At 51.9% G+C, this 25,554-nt stretch overlaps 2 protein-coding genes across 5 annotated transcripts; one reads left to right on the forward strand and one right to left on the reverse strand.

Annotated features, from left to right (window-relative positions):
* Window positions 1–810: 810 nt before the first annotated feature.
* On the forward strand, window positions 811–14,136 carry RMND5B (required for meiotic nuclear division 5 homolog B). Of its 4 annotated transcripts, none has more exons than XM_059175858.1 (11): window positions 811–1,171; window positions 4,303–4,394; window positions 5,624–5,774; window positions 9,652–9,797; window positions 9,922–10,062; window positions 10,573–10,673; window positions 10,842–11,008; window positions 11,882–12,047; window positions 13,167–13,269; window positions 13,369–13,523; window positions 13,610–14,136. In XM_059175858.1, exons 3-11 carry the CDS (start codon window positions 5,636–5,638, stop codon window positions 13,671–13,673), a joined length of 1,182 nt encoding a protein of 393 aa, XP_059031841.1. In that variant the 5' UTR covers window positions 811–1,171; window positions 4,303–4,394; window positions 5,624–5,635; the 3' UTR covers window positions 13,674–14,136. The 4 variants fall into 4 exon arrangements, with proteins under 4 accessions (XP_059031841.1, XP_059031838.1, XP_059031840.1 ...); XM_059175857.1 differs by lacking the exon at window positions 811–1,171 and adding an exon at window positions 1,178–1,385; XM_059175855.1 differs by lacking the exon at window positions 4,303–4,394 and having other exon boundaries at window positions 812–1,171.
* An 845-nt stretch (window positions 14,137–14,981) lies between these two features.
* Window positions 14,982–18,331, reverse strand: NHP2 (NHP2 ribonucleoprotein). Its single transcript, XM_059175859.1, has 4 exons — window positions 18,074–18,331; window positions 17,925–17,994; window positions 15,925–16,030; window positions 14,982–15,330 (listed from the first exon to the last, which is right to left on the reverse strand). Exons 1-4 carry the CDS (start codon window positions 18,237–18,239, stop codon window positions 15,205–15,207), a joined length of 468 nt encoding a protein of 155 aa, XP_059031842.1. The 5' UTR covers window positions 18,240–18,331; the 3' UTR covers window positions 14,982–15,204.
* Between the last annotated feature and the right edge of the window lie 7,223 nt (window positions 18,332–25,554).

A 25,554-nucleotide genomic window follows, 5' to 3' on the forward strand; every position in this document is an offset into this window, starting at 1 on the left:
AGGGGAGGTTGCTCTGCAATGACAATTGGCCCCAACAGGGAGAAGGAAGTCAGGGAAACAGAGATATAGAGCCTGTTTCTAGTTAAAGTCCCTGAGGCCTGCGAAGGAAATGGGGGTAGGGGGAGGCTTCTCTGCCCCTCCCCTACATAGCAAGGGAGCCTGGGAGGATCGTGAATTGAGCCCTGCCCTATGTTTGGGGTCACCGCCTTTCTCTTCCTAACATTTACCTTCCTCCTTAAAATGGTTATGCAGGGGCGCCTGGGTGGCTCAGTGGGTTAGGCCTCTGCCTTTAGCTCAGGTCATGATCTCTGGGTCCTGGGATCCAGCCCCACATCGGGCTCTCTGCTCAGCGGGGAGCCTGCTTCTCCCTCTCTGCCTGCTTCTCTGCCTACTTGTGATCTCTCTCTGTCAAATAAATAATAAAATATTAAAAAACAACAACAAACAAAAACGGTTATGCAATCCCCCCGACGGCCACCAAGGAGGTCCGTCAGGGAGGGCGGTAAGACAGAGGCTGGGACCCCCAGCAAAATCCTTCTGTTGAATACCCAGTGGGTAGATCAAGTACAGGCTTAGGGAACCAGCGAGGCCGGGTAGAAAAAAACGACTTTTCTTTTAAAGATCAGCTGATATTTCAAAGAAGGCACCAAGGAGCCATAGCAGGAAAACTGAACCCTTGGACCCCTAGCATGCACTCTGCAGTTTGGGTTTGTCTTCACTGCAGGAGGGCGAAAGGCAGGGCGCGGGGAAGGCACAGTCCTTTCGGGTTTCGGTTTCTGAGAGCGGAGGTGGGGCGCTGGGATCTCGGGGAGGAGAGGGAAGCGGGACCCCAGGCCCGCGCACCCCCGCGGACGCGCACGTGGGTCGGCCCGGTTCCTTCCGGCCGGGATGGATGGTCGCGGCCTGAGGCTGTGGGTACCCGGGGAAGCCCGCGGGCGACAAAGGGCGGGAGGCCGAGCTTTCAGCCGCAGCCGCGTTCCTTCAGGCGACTCCACTCTAGCTGCGCGGCAGGGAGAAGCGCGGCGCTCGGACCGGAAGCCGCTGTTCCGCGGGACGGCCACCCCTCCGCGCGGCCGTGAGTGGGCGGGTCCAGATCCGGCGAGCAACCGTCGCGGCTTCCGGTTCCGATGACAGACGCGCCGGAAGTCAAGGTCCCAGCTGCGGGGACCAGGTGAGAACTGACTGGCTTCCGGGCCGGGAGGTGCGGGCGGAGGGCGAGGTGCCCCGGGACTGCCGACGGGGGCGCGGGGGGCGGCATCTCGGCCGGACTCCCAGGCCCCGGGCCTTCTCCGGAGCACCTCCCCCACCACCAAGCCGCGGCCCCAGCCTGCCCCTGGACTGGCTTTCTCCTCAGTCCTAGGGCGTGGGGACCAGGAACTGGAGAGGTAACCCGGTGTGGATGAGGGGGCCAGACAGGGCATTCGAGCAGGGTCTTTGGAAGGATGAGGCGGAGTTTGCCAGTCATTTGCACGTTAATGCAGGTGAAGCTCCTAGCAGAAGCTGCAGCCTAGGGGAAATGGTGGGCTTTGCCCTCCCTCCAGTTTTGGTTAATGACAGAAGAAAGATTTGAAACTTTAACTAGAGACGTGCGGTGAAGAAAAGGAACAGTGATAAGATGGAGTGTCTGGCGTGGGAGTGGAGCAGAGGGGCCAGCGTCAGACAGATCTCAGAAGAGTTGACATGGACACTGGACCCTGATAAGGAACCAGTCCTGGGAAGATTTCGGAGGGGAGTGTATCAGGCAGAGGGAACGGTCTGTGCAAAGGCCCTGAGACAGAAATAAACTGTCAAGGACAGAAAAGAGGCTAGTGTGGTTGGAGTGTGGCCAGTGAGGGGGAGAGTGGTAGGTGAGGCTGGAGGAGTGGTTGGGAGTCGACTTCAGTAAAGCTTCTGAGGCCATAAAAAGGTGGGGGCGCGTTGGGCTGGCTCAGACAGAGAACGTGCGATTCATGATCTCTGGGTCCTGAATTCCAGCCCCACGTTGGGTGCAGAGAATACTAAAAAACCAAATTTTTAAAAAGGAGGGGGGATTTTTTGCTGAGTACAGTAAGAATCTATTGGGTTTTAAGCAGAGGAGTGGTGGCCAGAGTGGAGAATGGGTCATTGGAGGCTGTTGATTTCTGTGTCTGTGTCCAGTTCTGTGTCTGCGATTTGCACAAACTTCTTCCCTTTAGCCCCAGAAGGGACCCTTCTGTTTCAGGATGCCAAAGTCTGGGGACAAAACCCATGCATGCCTTAGTGGGGGGGTTAATACTTCAGTTTTGTCTCTTCCTGTCATTCCCCCCTGCAGGTTTGAGCCCAAGCCCTCTAGCCCCAGAGGAAGTAGATGCTCATTTAGGAAGTAGATGCTCATTTAATCAGCAAGCATTCACTGAACACCCCCTGTGGATGAGGCCCAGGCCCTGGGCTGGGCACTGTCGGGAGAAAGAGGAGAAAACTGGCCAGGCCTGAGCAGATCACTGTCTACTCAGGGGAGACTTGTTGACGGGCAGTTACTGTGCCACTGAGCCAAGGACACAGAGCAGAGGACTCAATGTGTAATCACACAGGGGTTGTGTGTCAAGCCATGCGGTGTTGAGTCAAGGGGTGACAGCATCTGATGTGTTGTTTTGGAGGGATCCTGCTGGTGGGTCATTTCTATACAGAAATGTATGGGGTACATTTCTGGGGGAGGAGGACTTGAAATGGACATGAAATTCCACTGGATTCATCATGAAGTTGTCACAGACAGATTCACACACTCATCCACCCTAGTGCCTGGTGAGGATGACCCAGTGGGGTTCAAGCAGAGCAGCTCACCATGGACAGACTGAGTTAGCCTCCTGGATTTTCTGAGTGGGATACTTGCAAGAAGTTCTCGTTTCTCAGCTTCTTAATTTTATTTTAGATGTTTATTGAGCTAGTCAGACTTCTCAATTCCTTATACATTTAATTGATTCAGGCAGGGCCTTTGTTTCTTCTCTATTTATTGATGTATTCGCTTTTATCTCCATTCTTCTCCTCCACCCACCATAGGAAACTACTGATGTGTTTGCATGTGTCTTTTGTTTTAGGCAGAGTTTTGTTTTTTTTTTTAAAAGACACACCCTAGGAGCACCTGGGTAGCTCAGTTGGTTAGGTGGCTGCCTTCCGCTCAGGTCATGGTCCTGGGATCTCCGGATCGAGCCCCACATTGGGCTTTCTGCTCGGTGGGGAGTCTGCTTCTCCCTCTCTCTCTCTCTGCCTGCCTCTCTGCCTACTTGTGATCTCTGTCTGTCAAATAAATAAATAAAAACTTAAAAAAAAAAAAAATCCTCAAATGCATCTCCTTCCCCAGCTTGCTTGCTTGCTTGCTTGCTTTTTCTTTCTTTTTTTTTTTTTTAAGATTTTGTTTATTTGAGAGAGCGGAAACAAACATGGGTAGGGGAAAGAGCAGAGGGAGAGGGACAAGCAGATTACCCACTGAGCAGGGAACTCAATGGGGCTGGATCCCAGGACCTTGAGATCATGGCCTGAGCCGAAGGCAGATGCTTAACCGACTGAGCCACCCAAGTGTCCCATTTGTGAGCTCTTTAATATGTCCAAGATGTCTTGGACATATTAAAGACATATTAAAGGGTTCCCTGATACCATCCTTTTCAGTTGGTGTTGACAGGGATAGTCTGACCTTGGTGAAGTCCTGACCTTTCTGGAGCTATAGTTCTATTTGATAAATTGTGATCTGGGGCCCAGACTCTTGGCACACATTTCTCTTGTGCTGCCAGCTTTCCTAGGTGATCATCTCACAGGCTCTGTGGTTGACTTCTGTTTCCTGTCTTCATTAATCGCTGCTATATACTTCCTCCAACCACAGATAATGGCCGCTTTCCCTTCCTGGTGAGGTGGTGGGCTGTTGAGCTGGTGCAGAGAGTAATGTGATGCAGAGTGCTTCAGAGAAGGGCTCTGGAGCCAGAAGGCCTGGCTTCACTTCCCCAGGTCTCCCTTTCCCAGCCGTGTCACCTTGGGCAAGTTATTTAATCTTTCTGTGTCTCATTCTCTTATCTATAAACTGGGTCTAATAACTGTACCTACCTCATAGTGTTTTGGTAAGAATTAAGTAAATTAGTTGATGCATGCAGCATCATTAGAATGGTGCTTGGCACATAATAAGCCCCAATGAAATGTTAACTAATAATGGCAGTAGTGATTATTATTATGACACTGTTTCAGACAGGAGTCCCTGGTGTATTTTGCCCATCGTGGGTCATTTTCAGTTATAGGGTATTTGCTCAGGGGTCATGAAGAGGAAGGCATGTCTTCTGGACATGATGATTATGATTACAGATTGTAGCATGAAGACATCAGCTTAAGGAGAGAGGGCAGAAACACATCTCAGGTCCTGGGTTGCCATTTCCCCATCGTTCATCCCTCATCTGGTAAGGAGATGGTGGCTGTAGGCTGGGCCGGGAGGTTGAGGCCAAGACTGGTGGTGCTGGTGGGAATGGGGAATCTGGTGAAATTGGGAGCATCCCAGTGGTCACACTGGCCATGGAAGTCTTCTGATATTACTTTGGATCCTTCTTTGAGACAATGGACAGCTGGCCAGATTTGAACATTTGAGAGAATCCTTAATTTCAAATCCTTTAGATGAAAATATAGGAAGGGAAGTCTGTCACCAGCATTTTGAGGGGTGTTCACATGGTCACCGGTCACCATCAAAGGCTGCTCTGAAATAGAGGGGAGCAGTGCCCCAGAGTGGAAGGAATTTAAGAAGGGCGCCTTGTGGTGGGACCAGAAAAGTCAGCTTTCTTTTCAGTGGCGTAACGAGGAGGGAAGCGTGCGTTATAACCAGAGATGTTCTAGTCTGGTGGGGGAGGTGGCCCCTCAGATTGGTCCTTACCCAGTGATCAAAACTGAAACAGAGGGGTGCCAAGTGGAAGGAGTGCGGTGGCAGCAGGCTAGGGATGACTGCTGGAGGAGGTGGTCTCTGGGCTGACCCGGGAAGGATAAGCCGGCTTCTTGAGCAGTTGACAAGGGGAGGGCTGACGGCATATCTGGGAGAGGAAGACACATGAACCTGAGCCCGGAGCTGGGAGGGACCAGCGGTTCTGGTTGGCCAGACACAGGGTGAGCAGCAGGGGAGACTGAGGCTGGAATGGTGGACAAAGCCTATCAGGGCCACGTGCTCGGCACCTGTTCGTTAGGCTGTGTTTTCAGTTATTGGCCATTCAGGGGCTGCCTTCGGGGGTTCTATCACTGTAGTGTGTGGAAAACCAAGTCCACTAATTGAAGAGAAGGTGCTTAACATACATGAGATATGAAAATAGGCGGTATTCATACATATTTCTAGTAGACAGTATTGCCTGCTGAGGACTCTGTGAGGCCTGCTCTCTCTTCTGATTAAAAAGAGATTATAGAATGAAAAGAGTTGGGAACAGTAATTTTGTCACCATGATTTAAAACATCTGTCCTTATGCCTGCCTGGTCTCTCTGGGGTACCGTGGCTCGGGGTGATGGGTGCCGTGGACACCCGTGTTAAGCCAGGAATTGCTGAGTATTGATAAATGACATGGGTGTGGTGAGGGGGATCTGGGAGCCCTCCGCAGCATGCCCCCCACCCCCAGCCCAGGTGGGGCCTGATGCAGCTGACCCCTCCCGCCCACAGGCAGAGGTCACCATGGAGCAGTGTGCGAGTGTGGAAAGGGAGGTGGACAAGGTCCTGCAGAAGTTCCTGACCTATGGGCAGCACTGCGAGCAGAGCCTGGAGGAGCTCCTACACTATGTGGGCCAGCTGCGGGCTGAGCTGGCCAGCGCAGGTGAGTGCCCCCCTCCAGCCCCTGCTCTGCCTCCCCAGGAGCCTGGGAGCCCCCAAGGACTCTAGGTGACAGTCTCCTAGAAGGATGACAGTTTGGACATTAGTCTGTGGATGCGGAGGCCTCCTTCAGTGGGATAATGGGAGTCATTCTAATTTATTTCAAAAAGTCCAACAGAAATTATTAGTTTACCTACCAGGTGCCTGGGTGGCTCTGTTAAGCATCTGCCTTCAGCTTAGGTCATGATCTTGGGGTCCTGGGATTGAGTCCCACATCGGGCTCCCTGCTCAGCGGGGAGTCCGTTCCTCCCTCTCCCTCTCTCTGTCTCTCATGAAGTAAATAAAAATATTTTTAAAAAAATTATTAGTTTACCTAAGATTATTTTCATTTTATGTTTTGTTTTCCATTTGCTTTTCTACTTTGAATTTTTAGACACCTTGAGATCATCTCAGATTTATAGAAAACATTGACTGCTGATATATTGCCATAATGGCTTTATCACTTCTCTTGCCTACTCTTACTTTCTAGCCACTTGAAAGTAAGTTGCAGCTATCATACCACTTTGCCCCTAAACTTTCAGTGTATATCTCCTAAGGTCACGGGCATTCTTTTACATAAATACAGTATAATTATTAAATCAAGAAGTTAAACATTAATGCAGTATTATGATGTAATAAATATAGTTCAGTTCTTCAGTTTTGTCACTGTCCAGTAGTTTTCATAAACCACTTTTTTTTTTTTTAAGATTTTGATTTACCTGATAGACAGTGAGAGAGGGAACACAATCAGGGGGTGTGAAAGAGGGAGAAGCAGGCTTCCTGCTGAGCAGGGAGCCCAATTCGGGGCTCGATCCCAGGACCCTGAGATCGTGACCTAAGCAAAAGGCAGACGCTTAAAGATTGAGCCATCCAGGCGCCACTCATAAAAGATTTTAATTTTATTCTCCATTCTAGGATCCAATCCAAAATCAGGTGCTGCGTGTAGTTTCTCATGTCTCATCTTTGGTTGTTTAACCTGGGACAGTTCTCCCACTTGCCTTTGTCGTTCATGACACTGACATTTTCAGAGCACTAAGGCCAACGAATTTACAGACTATCTCTTGCTTTGGGCTTGCCTGCTGTGTCCTCCTCCTCACCCAGGTGTTGCATCTTGGGCAGCAGAGTCCTTTGGAAGTGATCTGGTTCTCAGGGCATCATATCCGGAGGTACAAGGTGTCAGCTCGTTTTCCCTGATCGGTGATGTGAACTGTGATCACTTGGTTAAGATGGTGTCGGCCAGGTTCTCCTTGTGTAAAATTAACTTTTCTTTATAGTTAAGGGGCACCTGGGTGGCTCAGTGGGTTAAAGCCTCTGCTTTCTGCTCAGGTCATGATCCCAGGGTCCTGGGATTGAGCCCCGCATCGGGCTCTCTGCTCTGCAGGGAGCCTGCTTCCTCCTCTTTCTCTGCCTACTTGTGATCTCTGTCTGTCAAATAAATAAATAAAATCTTAAAAAAAAAAAAAACATTTCTTTACAGTTTATTAGTAAGAAATTTGAGGGGAGATGCTTTGAGCCTATGTAAATATGCACTTTCTTGTACTTGAGCGAATTGATCCAGGGATGATTTCTTGCCTCAATCAGTTATTAGAAAGAAACATGGGTGACTTTTCCTGCTCTGTCATTCCTTCATATTGGCCATTACACAGCATAGGTTTGATCTTGTGGGTCCACTTACATGCAGATTTGTTTTTCAGTAAATACAGTACAGAACTGTAAATGTATTTTCTTTTTTATTGTTTTCTCAATGACATTGTCTTTTTCTTAGCTTTATTGTAAGAATACGGTATATAACACAGGTGACATACCAAGTATGTGTCAATTGACTGTGTTCTGTGTAAGGCTTCTGGTCACCAGAAGGCTATTAGTTACATTTTTGGGGAGTCAAAAGTTACATACATATTTTTGATTGTGCATGGTGTGGTGCCCTTAACCCCCATATTGTTGAAGGATCAGCTGTCGTTGTTGGCATTAAACTTTGCTTTTTCCCTTACTGTCAGTTCACACCACGTGGATTCTTTTTTTTTTTTTTTTTTTTTTTTTAAGATTTTATTTATTTATTTGACAGAGAGAGAGAGATCACAAGCAGGCATAGAGACAGGCGCAGAGAGGGGTAGGGGAAGCAGGCTCCCTGCTGAGCAGTGGGCCCAATGTGCAGCTTGATCCCAGGACTCGAGATCATGACCTGGGCCGAAGGCAGATGCTTAACCCACTGAGCCACCAAGGCGCCCTCACACCACATAGATTCTTATTTTATTCATTGGGTTATAATCTATTACTATTATTCTTTATTTTGATCCTTAAATTGTCTTAGATTTGACCAGTAGTCACCCCTGATTCCTATGTCCTTTTTTAAGTTGATCTATAATTAAAATTTACCTTATTTTTTTTTTTTAAGATTTTATTTATTTGACAGAGAGAGAAATCACAAGTAGGCAGAGAGACAGGCAGAGAGAGACAGAGGAGAAAGCAGGCTCCCTGTGGAGCAGAGAGCCTGACGTGGGGCTCGATCCCAGGATCCTGGGATCAGGACCTGAGCCAAAGTCAGAGGCTTTAACCCACTGAGCCACCCAGGCACCCTCACACCACATAGATTCTTATTTTATTCATTGGGTTATAATTTATTACTATTATTCTTTATTTTGATCCTTAATTTGTCTTAGATTGATCTTTGATCTTGGGATCATGAGTTTAAGCCCCATGGTGGGCATGGAGCTTACTTTAATAGAAAGGTGTTGGGGGGGGGCTGCCCATCTCCCTGTGTGAGGCCCCACCCCCACTTCCTGGTGGTATTTGTCAGAAGGCATTCAGTTACAGGTACAGAACCCAGCTCAGACCAGCTTAAATGAACAGGCGGGAGTGGGGGACACTGGATTCATGGACTCAGGTGACTGAAATGTCCAGGCCCCCCTGGATCCAAGTGCCTGTGTGATCCTCTCAGTCTACACTGTCCTCATTCTAAGAGCAGTGCCCCCCCGCCCCCCGACCCGAGGAGTCGGTGCTCCAGCAGCTCCAGTTCCCATTCTGTGTGTTCAGTGACTTGGTAGAATGCATGTCTCTTCCAGGGCTTCTGGTCTTGGAGCTGAGACCCTCCCTGGCTCTCTTGGGTCACTTTTATTTCCCTGAACCAAGGCGCTGCCATCTAAAGAAGGTGCACTGGTGCTGGGCTGGAGGAAGGGGCGGATGCTCTGTCTGTCCTCCTCTCTTCCGAGTCCCATGTGCTCTTGGAAGTGGGTCTGGTTCTAGCCCAGCTGCGGCAGTGGAAACCACTGCAGGCTGGGAGTCCTGAGCCAGAAATATCCTGAACTTCCCTGGCAGTATCTCTGGGTTGGTAAGAGGCACTAACATGGGGATAGTACCTTATGACCCAAAGCCGCCTTGCATGTGGCATCTGACTCAAGACAGTGAAGAGCCGTCTGGTGTGGTGGTGGTGAGAAGGTGTTTTAGCTCTGTCATTGTTGTCACCTAGCAAGTCATGGCCTCAGCTTCCCCAGCTACAGGACAGGATACTAACAGTGTCCACTGCAGAGCATGGTGGGGAGGATTAAAGAAGCTAAAATAAAGTACTTTCCCATAGGACGTGCCAAATCATCTACATTTCACAGCAACAGACAGGGCAGGTCCTTTCACCGCATGAATGAACAGAGAGATGAAGCCACTTGGCCCACTTGACCAATTCCAAGGCAGGCAGTTAAAGAGTGGCAGGACCTGGGACAGAAGCCGGGGTCTTTCACCCTGGGGTTTGGGGCTGCGTCCTGGGCCTCCAGGCTGGTGTTGAGAAGAGAGCCAGGAGGGCCCAGGTGTGCTGCTCTGTGTCCTGATTCACCGCCAGTGTTTCCCTGTAGCTCTCCAGGGAACCCCTCTGTCAGCCACCCTCTCGCTGGTGATGTCACAGTGCTGCCGGAAGATCAAAGACACTGTGCAGAAGCTGGCTTTGGACCATAAGGACATTCACAGCAGCGTCTCCCGAGTGGGCAAAGCCATCGACAGGGTGAGTGTGTGAGCAGCCTTGGGCGGGGGGTGGGTGAACCCCAGGGCTGGTGTCTGAGGCTGGGGGTTGCTCCGCAGGAAATGAGAACGCTGAGTCACAGAGCCTTGTCTCTTGTCCTCGGCAGAACTTTGACTCAGAGATTTGCGGTGTGGTCTCCGACGCGGTGTGGGACTCGAGGGAGAAGCAGCAGCAGATCCTGCAGACAGCCATCGTGGAGCACCTGTACCAGCAAGGCATGCTCAGCGTTGCCGAGGAGCTGTGCCAGGTAATGGCCTCTCTGCAAAGGTGCTAGAAGCAGCCTCTTCTGCTTCTGTTTCATGGTTGGCTTTCGATTTGCTTCCTGTCATGCTTTCTATACACTGATTTTAGAAGGGAAATCATTGTCCCTGCCATCAGTAGAAGCTAGCTCCACAAATATATACGATGGCAAGTAAAGTCATTAACCTCTAGCTGGGGTCCGTTGCCCGTCAGGGTTCTGAGTTGAGGCCTGATACCACTTTCTTAAAAAGGGAGATTAGTAACATGACAGAGTGGCACTTGTTAAGTGTTACAAACACACGAGCAGTAGAAGTAAGGGTATTTTCTCAATATGATTAAGAGGACTGAAGAATAACTTTCTTACCATGCTACTCAACACAGGTCTCTAAGATCCTGGGGCAGGGGTGGGTTTTGTAGTCTGTACTCCAAGGAGGCCAGCCCGCAACACTCAGCCTTCCATAACTGGAATATTCTGGAAACACAGTCCTCCAGCAGTGGGATTGCACTCTCCCCACAGGAATCAACACTGAACGTGGACTTGGACTTTAAGCAGCCTTTCCTTGAGTTGAATCGAATCCTGGAAGCTCTGCACGAACAAGACCTAGGGCCGGCATTGGAGTAAGTAGGCCCTCAGGTGGGCTAATGTGGGAACAGGGCCCATCTATGGTCTTCCCATCACCTGGTGTACTTGACATGCCTCCAGCCCTTGGGCTTTTGGAGCCCACCTCTCCATCCCGGCTCAACCAGGGTCCCTTCTCCTGCCCCACGAGCTCCCTTTCTTCCCAGATGGGCCGTCTCCCACAGGCAGCGCCTGCTCGAGCTCAACAGCTCCCTGGAGTTCAAGCTGCACCGCCTACACTTTATCCGCCTCCTGGCAGGCGGCCCTGAGAAGCAGCTCGAGGCCCTCAGCTATGCCCGGCACTTTCAGCCATTTGCTCGGCTGCACCAGCGAGGTGAGTACTCAGGGGGCTGGGCTCTGGGCTGCCGGGCTCCGGTGGGTGTCAGCGTTAGCAGGGGTCAGGGCTTGGGGTATGAGTTCCTGCCCCGCCTGAGGAGCTGTAACCAGGATGCCTTTCCCCAACCTGAGAACTCTGAGCCCTCCCTCAGAGCCTCCCAGGTGAACTCTCCCCCTGCACCCCGCATCCCCCTCTGCCATACCCTTCCAGCTTCGTCTCAGGCCAGGCACACCCTCCATGTGCCAAACCAGCACTCAGCACACGGGGCCATGTGCACCCCTGCGCCTCAGCCCTGAGCTCTCCCACCTAGCAGCAGCCCACTCATTTCCTTAAGACTCACTCGGCGCCTCTCCACGGCTTCCTTCCATCCCACCAGCATCTCCAGACCGCTGTGACTAGAGTCTCCCCTTCCAGATGCTCGCCATTAGTAACCACTCCTACCCGTAGTAACTGGTTCTTTAGCTCCACTCTTCCTGTTTATTACCTCACATTTTGTGAAATCATAAAAACCAAGCACTGTTAGTAAATCTAGATACCATCTGAGAGCTTTTTAGAAGGGAGAGTAGCTAGTGTTGGAGAAGAAAAACGTGAGCACCAACCTGAGACTCGCTCCTCAGTGCACTTGGAAGGATGGAAGAGAATGTCGGACTGTGGCTGATGCTTGTCCTTGTCCTGCAGCAGCAGCAGCCCCGAGACTCCGCCTCCACACTGGACTTTATCGAAAACCAGTTTTGCCTGAGGTTATCTCTGCAGGCTGGTCCTGCTGCTCTGGGGCCTGGGAGCCGAGGGGCCCAGCCTGCTCTCCCTCTGCCCTTCCGCTGCCCCAGCCCGCTCCCCTGCTGCCCTGACTTGTGCCTGGTTGCTCCGCAGAGATCCAGGTGATGATGGGCAGCCTGGTGTACCTGCGGCTGGGCTTGGAGAAGTCGCCCTACTGCCACCTCCTGGACAACAGCCATTGGGCAGAGATCTGCGAGACCTTTACCAGGGATGCTTGTTCCCTGCTGGGGCTGTCGGTGGAGTCACCCCTCAGTGTCAGGTACTGGCAGCCCCATGGGGGCAGCGCGAGTGGGAGAGTAGTTTCAAGGGAAACAGTCTGTGGAGGCCATTCCGTGTGCCTGGGGCAGTACTTGGTTGTTTCAGACCAAAATTGGCTCTCTTAGTCATGCTTCTGGGTAGGAGTTACCTGATTTTCACAGCTGGAGAAACTGAGGTTAGGAAGAGTTGTGGCTTGACGTCGCTGCAGTCAGTGGTGGGGTCAAGGTTCCCTTTTTGTAAGGTCTTTTGAATAAGGTCTCTGTGCTGCTGCCACCTCAGCCCTGACTTACCACAGGAGCCTCTGCAGCCTGGCCACCTCTCCGACCACCGGCCATCGGAGAGAATGGGAAGTGCCTGGGTAGCATGTGTGGAGACCTTTCCTTTGGGAGGCTCCTTTACTGTGATGTTCTCAGGACTCCATGAAGCCCTGGGAATTCCAGGTAGTTACGCTTGGTTTACAGATGAGAAAACACGCAGGCCCCTGGCAAGCGTGGACTTACCCAGGGCCTGATGGGGAATAAAGAGCCCGTGGACCTGGTCCCAGAATCCCACCCTGCACCACAGTGGAATGGCACGTCCCCTCCTGCCTCACTCCAGGAAGGATTCTGGTTAAAAAATAGTGTTACCCGGCCAGAACACCAGGGACAGTTCAGGACGGTTCTTGGGCGCAGCATAGGTATTTAGCCCAGCCAGTCAATGCCCCGCCCCTCCTGGAGTCCCTGTGAGATTAGGATCTGCCTGGGGTCTAAGTGCCCTCACTGATGATGACCCATCACAGAGGGGCATGACAGCAGGGTGGAGCGGACAGGCTGGGGCGCTTTCAAGCTGATCACTGTCCCCATCACACCAGTGGCATTCCAGTGGTTTGGACGAGCTGGTATCTGCCCCCTGGATCTTTCTTTTGTCTTTCCCATAGGTCGTCAAACTCGGGGGTACATTAGAATGACTCCAGAGTCGGACACACATAACTACCTATGTGGCACTTTATGAGCGACTGGGGAGACTTTCAAGGACCAGTCTGACATGTGCCACTTTAGAACCCCACCCTAAGACACAGGCCGAGGACGGTGTGCGGGGCTCTGGGTCTGGGCCACTGCAGCCCTTGCTCTTTGTTCCGCAGCTTTGCCTCTGGCTGTGTGGCGCTGCCTGTGCTGATGAACATCAAGGCTGTGATTGAGCAGAGGCAGTGCACGGGGGTCTGGAGTCACAAGGATGAGCTACCGGTGAGGCCTGGCGCAGGGGGCTGTGGAGGGCAGGCAGAAGGCCCTGGGAAGGGCAGCCACAGCTGGCAGTGGGACTCACCCCTCCTCTGGCCTCCCCAGATTGAGATCGAACTCGGCATGAAGTGCTGGTACCACTCAGTGTTCGCCTGCCCTATCCTCCGGCAGCAGACCTCCGATTCCAACCCTCCCATCAAGCTCATCTGTGGCCACGTGATCTCCCGGGACGCCCTCAACAAGCTCATTAATGGAGGAAAGTAAGTTCCCCATGAACTGCCCCATCCTGGCTCGGCTCCCCTGCTGGCCAGCCCCTGAGACATTCTCCACTCTCCTCCCTCTGCAGGCTGAAGTGTCCCTACTGTCCCATGGAGCAGAACCCAGCAGATGGCAAACGCATCATATTCTGATACCTGCCTTGAAGGAACTTTGTCGGAGGGGTTTTCCACCCACGAGCCTTGCTCTGTCTCCTTGGGGGTGGTTGGCTTCAGTAGACTGTGGTTCATTTCAGAACAAATGCTGAGCACCACCATGGACAGAGGCCAAGAAGGGAGAGGAGCCCATCTGTGCCGGGCAGCTGGCTCCTTGGCTGGAAGGGTAGGGACACAGGCCTCTGTCCTCCTGCGGCTGCCCTGTTTCTGTATGCCAGTGACTTCGTAGCAGTCAACAGCAGCAAAGCACTTGGCCAGCTATGCAGACGTCTTTTTGACCCTGCCCCAGCCAGGTCGCTTCCAGTCCTGCCAGCACCTGGCGCCTGAGCCGTGGTTCTTCTTCATGACTGTATGTATCCATTCCCCACTGTAAATAGTCTGGGTTCAAACCCACTGCCCTGGTTTTATAAGTGAGCAAATATATTCACAGGCCTTCTCCTTACTTTACCTGACTTATTGGCTTCACCGACAGGAATTACTGCACGCCCACCACACCCAGACAGAACTCAGCATGCGGCATCTCTGGCTAGGTGACAAAAAGGCCCAGGGGTGTCCCAACAGACCCTGGGCCAGAGGCTTTTACACAAAAATATATCCAGTCCTGTACCCTCCTTACTGGGAAGCAGTGCTCGAGGATCTCGGAAGGTGCGCTGACTTGCCCTACGGGACTCCGAGATTATAAAGGAGAGTTTGGAATCGAAATTGGATCCGACCCTCCATTCCAAGCTCTCTGCGGTTGACTCCACGGTGCCTGGAGCTTGGTTGCTGTGTGTCTCCACTAAGCCCCGTGCTGGGCCTTGGAGAGCAGGAAGGCACCTGAAGCCTGAGATGCTTGAAGGGCCTGGGTCACTGGGGTCATTATGGCGAGCAGGAGAGCTGGCCTGGGGTTCATCTTCAGCTTCATATGTGTACTTCAAATGTCCTATGTATGTGACTAAATTGTTTCCAGAAGTTTCCCAGTGGCACTTCAGCCCCTTAGGGGCAGGGGAAGGAGGAAAGAGGAATGGGGGTGTCCCCAACACCAGCCGTAGGCTTCTGTGCATGGGGTCTGCCAGCAGCCTTATGGTACAGCTCCCATTAGTGGGAGGCGGAAGCTGGGGGTGGGCAGCAGAGTCTGTTCTCAGCTGGAGTCTGGGACCAGCCTCGCCGGCCCAGCAGCAGCACCAAACACCCTCGGAGTCCTTTGGGTTCTCTGGTGAGAAAGGCTGCTTCCACTCTCTCCTGCCTACCACCTCCTTGGCCCCACCAGCAGCTGCCACCGAAAAAACACCCACAGACTCACCACACTTTAGTCTTAGCATTTACTTCCCCCACACTCCATTCTGGAGACCGTCTGCACTGGTGTCGAAGGGAGAAGATGCAGCTCTGCCTTCCTGGAAGAGCTGGAGGAGTGGCCTGGGAGGAAGACGGGCCGCAGGGGGCCCAGGAAGAGGTGCGAGCACGGGCGATCAGGGGCAGAGAGCTGGCCCACCACCAGCCCTGCAGCTTCCGGAGCAGGTTCCCAGGTCCTTCAAATCGGGGATGGCAGGGCCTGCACTTCCTCTAGGCACTCATCATAAGCCTCCTGGTACTCTTCGTGGGGCTTGACCATGATCACACAGGTGGGGCGCTTGGAGCCCGCGGCTGCACCCAGGTCCTGTGGATGAAGGCAAGAAGGGCCATGTGGGGGAAAAGGCGGCACCACCTGTATGCCAGGGAGTCACAAAACCCTGACCCACTGGCTTCATCCAGCCCTCAGACGTGCAGTTCAGTCCATGTCCCATCTGCCAACTTTCAAGCTGTGGGCTGGCAACAGTGGGCCTACACGGCCCCGTAGCAAGCGTGAATGAACTTCTGGCCTCAGAGGCTGCTGCCCAAGCCAGGGCCTATGTTCTCCTCATCTCTATGTGAGAATCAGGCCAGCTACCAGTCCCTTGAACAGCCCCCACTTCCCCAAGCACTGCAACCACCTAATAGGACTAACACGGGCTCAGCAACTGCATGGACAGAGCACATCCAGAGCACATCCTCGTATACCTCCTTTCTCATTCCCATGGTCCACGAGGGCGGGGATTCCCAGTTTCCAAGGACACTGAGCCAGGGACCAGCAGAGCAAAGAATCCATTCAGATCAGTCTCAACTCCAAAGCTTCCATTTCTCCACTGTGGCCTGTTTGGACCAACCTGATGCCAGACCCTCTCCAGTTATGACCAAGATCAGGGAGGGGTGGGGGCGGGCATGTGTTCCTTACCGTCTTAGAGGGGATATAGACGTAGGGCAGATTCCGGTCTTCGCACATAACTGGGAGATGGCAGTATACCTCAATCGGCAACGTGTCTCCTGCCAAAACCATGATCCTATAGTGAGAGAAACACCATTTCTAACTTGCTCATTCCCTCTTTCAGTTGAAAGTGCTACCTCTGGACAGAGAAGATGGCCCCCCAACCCTCAAGGACCCCAAATGCGAATCTCCCACCTTCTGAAAGTGCATGCAAATTTGTTTGGTGATCACTTCCTCTGGGGAGGTGAGCCCTAGTTCTTGGCAAAGAAGTAAATAAATACCCCACACAGGTGACAAGTGGGATTCCACTGGGACAGGTGAGGTATGGAAGTGACACCAAGGAGTGAGAGCCAGCCAAAAAAGGAATCAGGAGGCAACTCTGGATCAGAAAGCTTAATGAAGAAGGTGTCAGGCAGCCTTTGGAGGGGCTGGAGGAGGGGAAAGCATCTGAGACTGAGAGAATCAGAATGACTGCACATACCCAGGAGCTGGCTGATGGGGGCCTGGGATGGCTTTGAAACCCAGGGAAGTGATGGGGACGGACAAGGAGGCTAGAGAAACTGGCAGCAGCAGAACCTCGGGGCCTTCAGTGCCAGGCTGGGAAGCCTGAGCTTGTCCCAAGAGTCACAGGGAAGCAATGAAGGCTCGCCAGAGAGCCATCAGGTAGGACTCCTGCCTGGCAAGGTGTCAGGGCTCTGGGGCAAGGGCCTTGGGAATCCTAAACACACCAAGGAAGAATATTGTCCAGAGAAGGGCAAGAGACAAACACAAGGAAAGAGCTCTTAGTTCCCTGTACTGGGCCCACTCTCCTAGGTTTCCTTTTGTCTTCCAGGCTGTCCTCTGCCGGCACCCCTTCAAGTGTCCTTTCAGTGCTGGTGCTCCTTACAACCTGACCCTTGGCTGCACCTTCTCCCTGGCTGACCTGGGCCACAGCCACGGCGTCAGGTGCCATGTATGTGCGCACAAATCCCAAATCTGTTCTCTCTGCCTGGCCTCTCCCTTCCAAGCCTCCAGTCTGTGTGGCCATCTGCCTATCTGACAGTTCTGCCAGTGGGCCAGGGAGTGTGTGTGTGTTTGTGTGTCCCATATCTAAACAGCAGCAAACTCATGATCTTCCCACGCAAAGCCGGGTCCCTCTAAAGGGGCCCTCTGCTCAGCTGGAATCCAGACCTCCTCATTCCAAGTCCCAAAGTCCTCTCAGATTCATCCTCTTTAATTGTTTCAGCCACCAATAACCTAATTGCCATCGCCATCACCTGTCCTACACTGGGGCAGCCTCTTAGCTCAATTTGCTTGTGCACCCCCCCACCCCACCCCCCTGCCAGTTGCCAGAAAACTCTTCACGAGGGTAAAGGTAATCATGTCATTCCCTGGCTTTAACCCTCGGTGGCCGGCAGAGCTCTGAGTACAAAAACTCAGTCTACCATGGCTTAGGAAGCTCCAGGAGAAGGCCAGGCTTCTGTCCACCACTACCTCTCTCCAGCCTGGGACCAGTATCTTCTGGCAGAAAGCCCCGCACCCTAGACCAGACTTCCCACTGTGCATCACAGCCCCCAGCGAGACTCCGCTCTTGAGCACCAACAATGCAGCGCATACTTAAAGACGTGAAGCACCGAGAGGCTTCGTCCTGTCCTCGGAAGGGTTTATTGCCTGGCCTGGGGGCCAGAACGAGGTCGTGAAGGCATTCTCACTGCAGCCTGTACAGCCCTTCGCAGTCCTCTCAGGACGTTCCATGAATGGAGGCCGCTGGGCTCGACCCTGCGCGAGCTGCCTTATTCGGCGCGCTTTCCCCGGAACTCACTTTCCCGGTAGCGTTCCTCCGAGCCCTGGCGAGCGACGTGTACGGGAGGGAACCCACCCGGGGCCGGATCACCTCCAAGGACTTTCCCGAGCACCTCCCGAGTAGCGGGGATACCCGTGCTACCCGTCCAGAGTCGCAAAACGCGCGGAGCGGGGTGGGGGGCGCTTACCCTTTCTCGCCTTTGTTGATAAACTTCTGAACCTCCTTCACCCCGCGCCGAATCTGCTTTTGCTTCACGGCTGCAACGACAGAGAAGTCAGTCGGGGGGCCTCGGCCCGCCGCCCGCGCCACCACCGGCCTCCGCGGCGGCCGCAGCACCTTTCTTGATGCACTTGTAGAGCTTCCGCGTGAGACGGCGAGAGGCCAGGGGCTGCGCGATGGGGTTCAGGTTCACCAGCAGCTCGTGGTAAGTGCGCTCCCCGAGGCACGCCTCCGCCTGCGCCTGAGCCTCCGGCCCGTCAGGATCTGCCTTTATTTTGGTCATCGCGGCGGCCGCGGCAACTAGGTAGCTCGCGCCGGCGGTGGGGGCTCCACGCGGCCCGGGCCTCAGAACCACTTCCGGGTCACCGCGTCCTGCGGAAAGCCGGCCGTGCACCGCAGCCAATTAGGGAACGAAGTCTCTGACTCCAACCAATCGTTGAGGCTCAGCTCCTTACAAACAGACCGGGGGGCGGAGGGGCGGAGCACTTCAGAGGCGGGACTCGTCCAGAGGACTCGGAGGCAGGGGGCGGGGCCCGGCGGGGGACGGGGCCCGGCGAGGGCGGGAAGGAACCAGGCTGCAGGCTGGGGCTGGTCGGAGAGCCCCGCCCCGCACGTACTGGGAGCGGAGGAGGAGGTGGTGGCGGTGGGGGCGTAACCACGTCAGGATCCTCCTGCCTGAGGGGCGGGGTCTGCGACGGAGCGGAAGAAGGGGATTCTAAACCTGGGAGGGATCTGATCGTCACCTGGTCCTGGGCGAGGTGCCGCAGGTGGCAAGGTGAAGTGAGAGCCCTGCGCGGCTAAGGGCTACTTGCGTTCTAACGTGGGTGCTCACAGTCTGTGCTCCCCACCGCCCCACTCACGAGCGCCTCTCTTCCCGCAGCGACCTGCTCTCATGTTAGCCTCGAGAGAGGGTCCCTTCTGCCGCCTTACCTGAAACTGCGGTCCCCGCCGACAGCCCCTGCCCCTTTGTTTTCCTCCTAGTTCCCAGGGCTGCCTGGCTTTACGCACAATCCAAGGTCTGGCTGAGACGCCGGCCGGGGGGGGCGGGGTAGGGGCGGAGAGCGTGAGCCCCCCCTCCCCCGGGAACACTGGGGGAGCCGGCCCTGGGCTGCGGGGCGCGGTGGGGGACGGCTGCGAGCAGGCGCCCCCTCTGCAGGTAACCCTAGAGAGTTAGTAGATGCGGACGCCGAGGAGGTGAGCCGGACCAGACTGGCGTGGATCTCGTACGTCTGGCTAGTTTCTTCCACCGTGTCTTGGAAAACTGGATGGTTAGGGATTATATCTTTGCTACGAATTAACTGCCTTTGACCTGGTGTAGTAGGCCTGACATTTTTGCGGTGGTTGGCGGGACAGGCCGGTAAGTGGAACTTTAGTAGGAGTATGCAGGTGGCCCTTGGGAGAATGGGTTTGTTAAGCCAATTTAAAAATTGAACTTTTAACCCTGGAACCAAGTGCAAAGTCGTTCAATAAAAAACAAGTCGGATTTTTCTATTTTGCATTTCAATGAGAAAAATCGGGAGCCAATCCATCCTAACCTTGGACCCCAAATAATTTTCACAAATAGAAACGTATGTCAGGGGCGCCTGGGTGACTCGGTTAAGCGGCTGCCTTCGGCTCGGGTCTTGATGCCACCATCCTGGGATTAAGTCCCACATCAGGCTCCCTGCTCAGCGGGGAGCCTGCTTCTCCCTCTGCCTGCTCCCCCTGCTTGTGTTCTCTCTCTCTGACAAAGAAAGAAAGGAAGAGAAACAGAAACATACGTCAATTGAACAATGCAAATGAGTTCTGTAAGCAATGAAAAAACAGTTTGAAAGTAAACAAAATTTGTATGCACAACCTAACAGGATAATGTTCTCACTTCGGAATTTTTTAAAAAAATTTTTTTAAGATTTTATTTACTTATTTGACAGAGAGACAGCGAGAAGAGAATACAAGCAGGGGGAGTGGGAGAGGGAGAAGACGACCCCCTGCTGAGCAGGGAACCCATGATGCAGGCTTCTGGGATCATGACCTGAGTGGAAGGCAGCCACTTCACCGCTGGAACTATCCAGGTGCTCCTGAAGGTTGTTTCTCTAGTCCTGGTTCTGAGTGGTGTTCCTGTGAACGTTATCAGCCATGTCAGACCGCTGATAAAGCGTCAGGGTCACAAAGAGGTACCATGGGAAGATGTGTGCATGGGGCAGGATGAACTCCAGCCAGCAGAGAATTCCATCCCCGGGAAACCTGATTCAAGTGAAATTTTGCTTCACTCACCTTACCAAGGTCTCCGTTTTGAAGGCCTCCCTGTTCGTATAGGGCCGGAGGAGGAAGGAAGTCAACACGTATGTGCCAAGCACATTACACGGAGTATTTCATCCTTTCTTCACAAAGAATACCTTTGTTATTCACAACTTATGGAGGCTCGCAGGCTAAATAGCTCAGTCCTGCTCACACGAAGCTAGATTCCCATCCAGGTCCACTTATCTGCAAGCCTACACTCTGTGCCCTGGGATACGTCCTCACTCAACTACACCATGCATTTTTTTTTAAAGATTTTTTGTTTATTTATTTGGCAGATTGAGAGGGAGAGAAAGTGTGTGCACAACCTGGGGGAGCTGCAGAGGGAGAGGGAGAAGCAGGCTCCCCACCAAGCAGGGAGCCGGACATGGGGCTCCATTCCAGGACCCTGGGATCATGACCTGAGCTGAAGGCAGATGCTTAACCGGAAGAGCCACCCAGGTGCCCCACCATGCATTTTTTTTTAAAAGATTTTATTTATTTGACAGAGAGACAGAAAGCACAAGCAGGGGGAACAGCAGAGGGAGAGGAAGAAGCAGGCTCTGCGCTGAGCAGGGAGGAGCCCGATGTGGGGCTTGATCCCAGGCCCCTCATGACCAGAGCCAATCCCAAGGCAGATGCTTAACCACTGAGTCATCCAGGTCCCTTCCCCACCCCATCCCCCTGTATTTTTAAAACCAGGCTCAGACCTCTGTGCTGAGTGTGAAGTGGCTTCTGTGACTTCGCTGATTTTGTTCTAACGACTATTGGAGCTCACTTGAAGCAGTGTAGACTGGGTGAGACAATATGGCTATGCCCAATGGGCAGTAGACCAGGGCTCTGAAGGACAAGTGACCTTGGGCAATTCATTTAAAGTCTCTCAGCTTCAGCCCCTTGTCTGTAAAGTGAGAAAGCTAGACCCAGATGCACTAAGGTCCCATCTTTTGAAAAGCTGGGGAGGGTGGTTTTTTTTTTAAATTGTGATGAAATTCACATACCATACAGGTTGCCTATTTAAAGTGTACAAATCAGTGTGTGTGTGTGTGTGTGTGTGTGTGTGTGTGTTTAAGATTTTACTTATTTATTTGAGAGACTAGGAGAGAGAAAGAGCACAGGCAGGGGGAGAAGCAGAGGGACAAGCAGACTCCCCACTGAGCAGGGAGCCCTATGCAGGACTCCATCCCAGGACCCTGAGATCACGACCTGAGCTGAAGGCAGACACTTAACCGACTGAGCCACCCAGGCACCCCCAAATCAGTGGTTTTAGTATATTTTGTGAGTTGCACTGACATCACCACAATTGATTTGAGAACATTTTCACCCCTTCACTAAAAAACCCCTGCACCCAGTGGTTATTACCCTCTGACCCCCTCAGCCTCCCCAGCTGGAAGCAACCCCTCATTTACTTTCTGTTTTTATAGATTTCCCTGTTCTGGGCATGCCTTCGAAAGGGAATCCTTTCGAAAGAAGCCTTTGTGTCTGGCTTCTTTCACTTAGCGTAATGTTTTCAGGGTTCATCCACATTGCAGCAGGTATCAGCATGTGTGAATATTATTACGTAAAATTCCACTGTATGGATGTTCTGCATTTTATCCGTCTGTCAGTTAATGGGTGACTGGGTTGTTTCTACCTTCTGGCTATTGTGAATAGTGCTTCTAGTTTCCGTGTGGGCATATGCTTTCAATTCTCCTGGATATACGCCTAGAATTAGAATTCTTCTATGTTTAACTTTCTGGGGAACCATCAAGCTGTTTCCCAAAGTAGCTGCACCATTTTCTGTCCCTAGCAGCAACATATGAGCATTCCAGTTTTCCCTAATTCTTACCAACACTTGATGTTATCTGACTTTTTTATTGTAGTGATTCCAGTGGTTGTGAAATTCAATCACCCTGTGGTTTTCATTTGGATTTCCCTGGTGGCTAATGATCGTGAGCAACTTTCCAATAAGCCATTTGCATTCCTTTGGAGAAATGTCTGTTCAGATCTTTTGCCCATTTTTAAATTGAGGAAGACTTTTTAAAAAAAAATTCTTAATTTTTTATTAACCTATAATGTATTATTAGCCCCAGGGGTACAGGTCTGCGAATCGCCAGGTTTACACACTTCACAGCACTCACCATAGCACATACCCTCCCCAATGTCCATAACCCCACCCCCCTTCTCCCCACCCCCCTCCCCCCAGCAACCCTCAGTTTGTTTTGTGAGATTAAGAGTCACTTATGGTTTGTCTCCCTCCCGATCCCATCTTGTTTCATTTATTCCCTTCCCTACCCACCAACCCCCCCACACTTTGCCTTTCAACTTCCTCATATCAGGGAGATCATATGATAATTGTCTTTGCTTGACTTATTTCGCTAAGCATGATACGCTCTAGTTCCATTCACATTGTCGCAAATGGCAGGATTTTGTTTCTTTTGATGGCTGCATAGTATTCCATTGTGTATATATACCACCTCTTCTTTATCCATTCATCTGTTGATAGACATCTAGGTTCTTTCCATAGTTTGGCTATTGTGGACATTGCTGCTATAAACATTCGGGTGCACTTGGCCTTTCGGATCACTACGTTTGTATCTTTAGGGTAAATACCCAGTAGTGCGATTGCTGGGTCATAGGGCAGTTCTATTTTCAACTTTTGAGGAACCTCCATGCTGTTTTCCAGAGTGGCTGCACCAGTTTGCATTCCCACCAACAGTGTAGAAAGGTTTCCCTTTCTCTGCAGAGGAAGACTTTTTTGAAGATTTATTTATTTATGAGCAGGAGAGAGGGTGAGCACATGTGCACGAGGGGGGAGTATGGATGGAGGGAGAGAGAGAATCTCAAGCAGACTCCCCACTGAGCACTGGGCCCCAAGACATGGCTTTGAGATCATGACCTGAGATGAAATTGAGGCCCCAACCCTCAACTGACTGAGACACCCAGGTGCCCCTTGAGCATGAATTTTTGTTTGTTTGTTTGTTTGAAGATTTTATTTGACACTGAGAGAGAGGAAACACAAGCAGGGAGAGTGGCAGAGGGAGAAGCAGACTCCCCGCTGAGCAAGGAGCCTGATGCGGGGCTCGATCCCAGGACCCTAAGATCATGACCCAAGCTGAGGGCAGACACTTAACCAACTGAGCCACCCAGGCACCCCTGATTTCCATAATTTATTTAAGGAGCCCCTACCAATGGACTAGTTTGTTTTTAGTGTTTTTACTATTTTGAGTGAGATTGCAGTGAATATTATACTTTTGGTACTTTTGTGAGTCTTTCCAGGAGAAACTCCTAACACTTAAAATTTGCTATCTGCTGTATTACCCAGTATCCTCTACAGAGGTATGATTTACAATGGCTCGGAACAGTGTCTTGCCAACACTTGCCAAGACTGGGTTTTAGCAACTTTTTTGAGAAGGAAGGAGCTTGGTGATGATCCAGTGGGGACAAATGGTGTCTCATGTTCATTTACATTTCGTTAGTTCTCAGGAAAGCTGGATATTTCATATTTTTGTAGCTCTTTTGTGTGCTATTCTTGTCCAGTTTTTCTATAGGGTTTGTCTCTTGCCACTTTAGAAAAGCTTTTAGTACTTTGAGGAGAGTTTTCTAGTGCTCTTGTGGTTTCACTGTTTATATGAAAATGTTTGATCCATCGGGTTTAAAGTGATGTTGGAGCAAAGCTGGGCTCCAGCTTGATTTTCTTCCAGATGGCTCAGCCACTGTCCTGATGCTATCTACTGATCTACTGAATTCTTACTTGAGCCGTGCATTCATTTAAAATTCCTCTGTGGTGTACTAGATTCTTTTTTTTTTTTTTTGGACAGAGAGAGAGAGGGAACACACGCAGGGGGAGTGGGAGAGGGAGAAACAGGATCTCCAGCAGAGTAGAGAGCCTGATGTGGGGCTCAATCCCAGAACTCTGAGATCATGACCTGAGCCAAAGGCAACTGCTTAACCCACTGAGCCACCCAGGCACCCCTAAATAAAATTTTAAAAATATAAAATAAAGGGGCACCTGGGTGGCTGAGTGGGTTAAGCCTCTGCCTTCAGCTCAGGTCATGATCCCAGGGTCCTGGGATCGAGCCCCACATCAGTCTCTCTGCTTAATGGGGAGCCTGCTTCCTCCTCTCTCTCACTGCCTGCCTCTCTGCCTACTTGTGATCTCTCTCTGTCAAATAAATAAAATCTTAAAAAAAAAAATAATATATATATATATATATATATATATATATATATATATATAAATAAAGTAAAACCAAGCCCAGGGAAAGGCTTGATATGGGGAGAGGTGAAGGGCCTGGGCGTCAAACAGGCTAGGATTTGAATCCCGGGTGGACAGGTTATCAGCTTTTCCCCCCGCCCTGGGCACATTGTCTAACTTCACTGTGCTTCTGGTTTTTCTGCCTTTGAAATCAGATGAGGATGGAAGGAGAGAGATAGCACCAGGAAAGCACCCCCAGGGTGCTCTCAGGCTTCTGGCTGACCATGTGCCAGGTTCCCTTCTGGGCCTGATGTTAGAGCACTGGGGTGAGGAAACCTTAGGGACCAAGGCCTGGAGCTCAGGTCCCCTCACCCACAATCCTCTGGCTGTCCCTGAGTCCATTAGCAGGACCTGCTCAGCCCTCTCCCCCAATCTCCTCTTCAGAGGGAAACTGTCCCCCTAGATCTGAAGGGCGGCCGAGGCATGGGTGGTTGGGGTGTGGACAGACTGAAGACATCTGCCTTGGGGCATCTTCTTATGCACAGGTGGGCCCCTCACTATAAGGACAGAGAGGGGCCGATAGGACTAGAAGAGGTGGGGGTCAGGGACCCCATCCGTACTGTTGCTCTGAACCCTCCAATGTGAGGAGTAGGCCTCCATCTCCTTCCTCCCTCACTGATAGGTGGCAGGGCTGGGGGAAGTGGTGGGGAGCGGGATGTATCCATCCTGTCAATAAGCAGGGACTGGGAAAGGATGGACTGGGTCCCAGAATTAGCTTCCTAGGGCTGGTCTGACAACGCACCACGAACCAGGTAGCTTAAAACAGCACAGACATATCTTCAGGCCATTCTAGAGATGAGAAATCTGAAAGCAAAATGCCAGCCGGGGCAGGCTCTCTCTGAAGGCTCTAGGGGAACATGTGTTCCACACTTTTCTCCTAGCTTCTGGAATTGCCACTGGGCCCTGGTGTTCCTTGGCTTGTGGATGCATCCCTCCCACCCCTGCTTTGATAAAAGTCATGATCCCAGGGTCCTGGGATTGAGCCCCGCATCAGGCTCTCTGTTTAATGGGGAGCCTGCTTCCTCCTCTCTCTCTCTGCCTGCCTCTCTGCCTACTTGTGATCTCCCTCTGTCAAATAAATAAATAAAATCTTATATATATATATATA

Source organism: Mustela lutreola, chromosome 5, assembly GCF_030435805.1.
Source record: "Mustela lutreola isolate mMusLut2 chromosome 5, mMusLut2.pri, whole genome shotgun sequence".
Classification (NCBI taxonomy): domain Eukaryota; kingdom Metazoa; phylum Chordata; class Mammalia; order Carnivora; family Mustelidae; genus Mustela; species Mustela lutreola.

Coding starts and splice junctions, on each gene's coding strand:
- NHP2 (XM_059175859.1), bottom strand. CDS start 18,239: ATGACCAAAATAAAGGCAGATCCTGACGGGCCGGAGGCTCAGGCGCAG. Junction 17,995..18,073: donor CTACAAGTGCATCAAGAAAG/GTGCTGCGGCCG, acceptor CTGTCGTTGCAG/CCGTGAAGCAAAAGCAGATT. Junction 16,031..17,924: donor ATCAACAAAGGCGAGAAAGG/GTAAGCGCCCCC, acceptor CTCTCACTATAG/GATCATGGTTTTGGCAGGAG.
- RMND5B (XM_059175858.1), top strand. CDS start 5,636: ATGGAGCAGTGTGCGAGTGTGGAAAGGGAGGTGGACAAGGTCCTGCAG. Junction 5,775..9,651: donor GGCTGAGCTGGCCAGCGCAG/GTGAGTGCCCCC, acceptor GTTTCCCTGTAG/CTCTCCAGGGAACCCCTCTG. Junction 10,674..10,841: donor GACCTAGGGCCGGCATTGGA/GTAAGTAGGCCC, acceptor CTTTCTTCCCAG/ATGGGCCGTCTCCCACAGGC.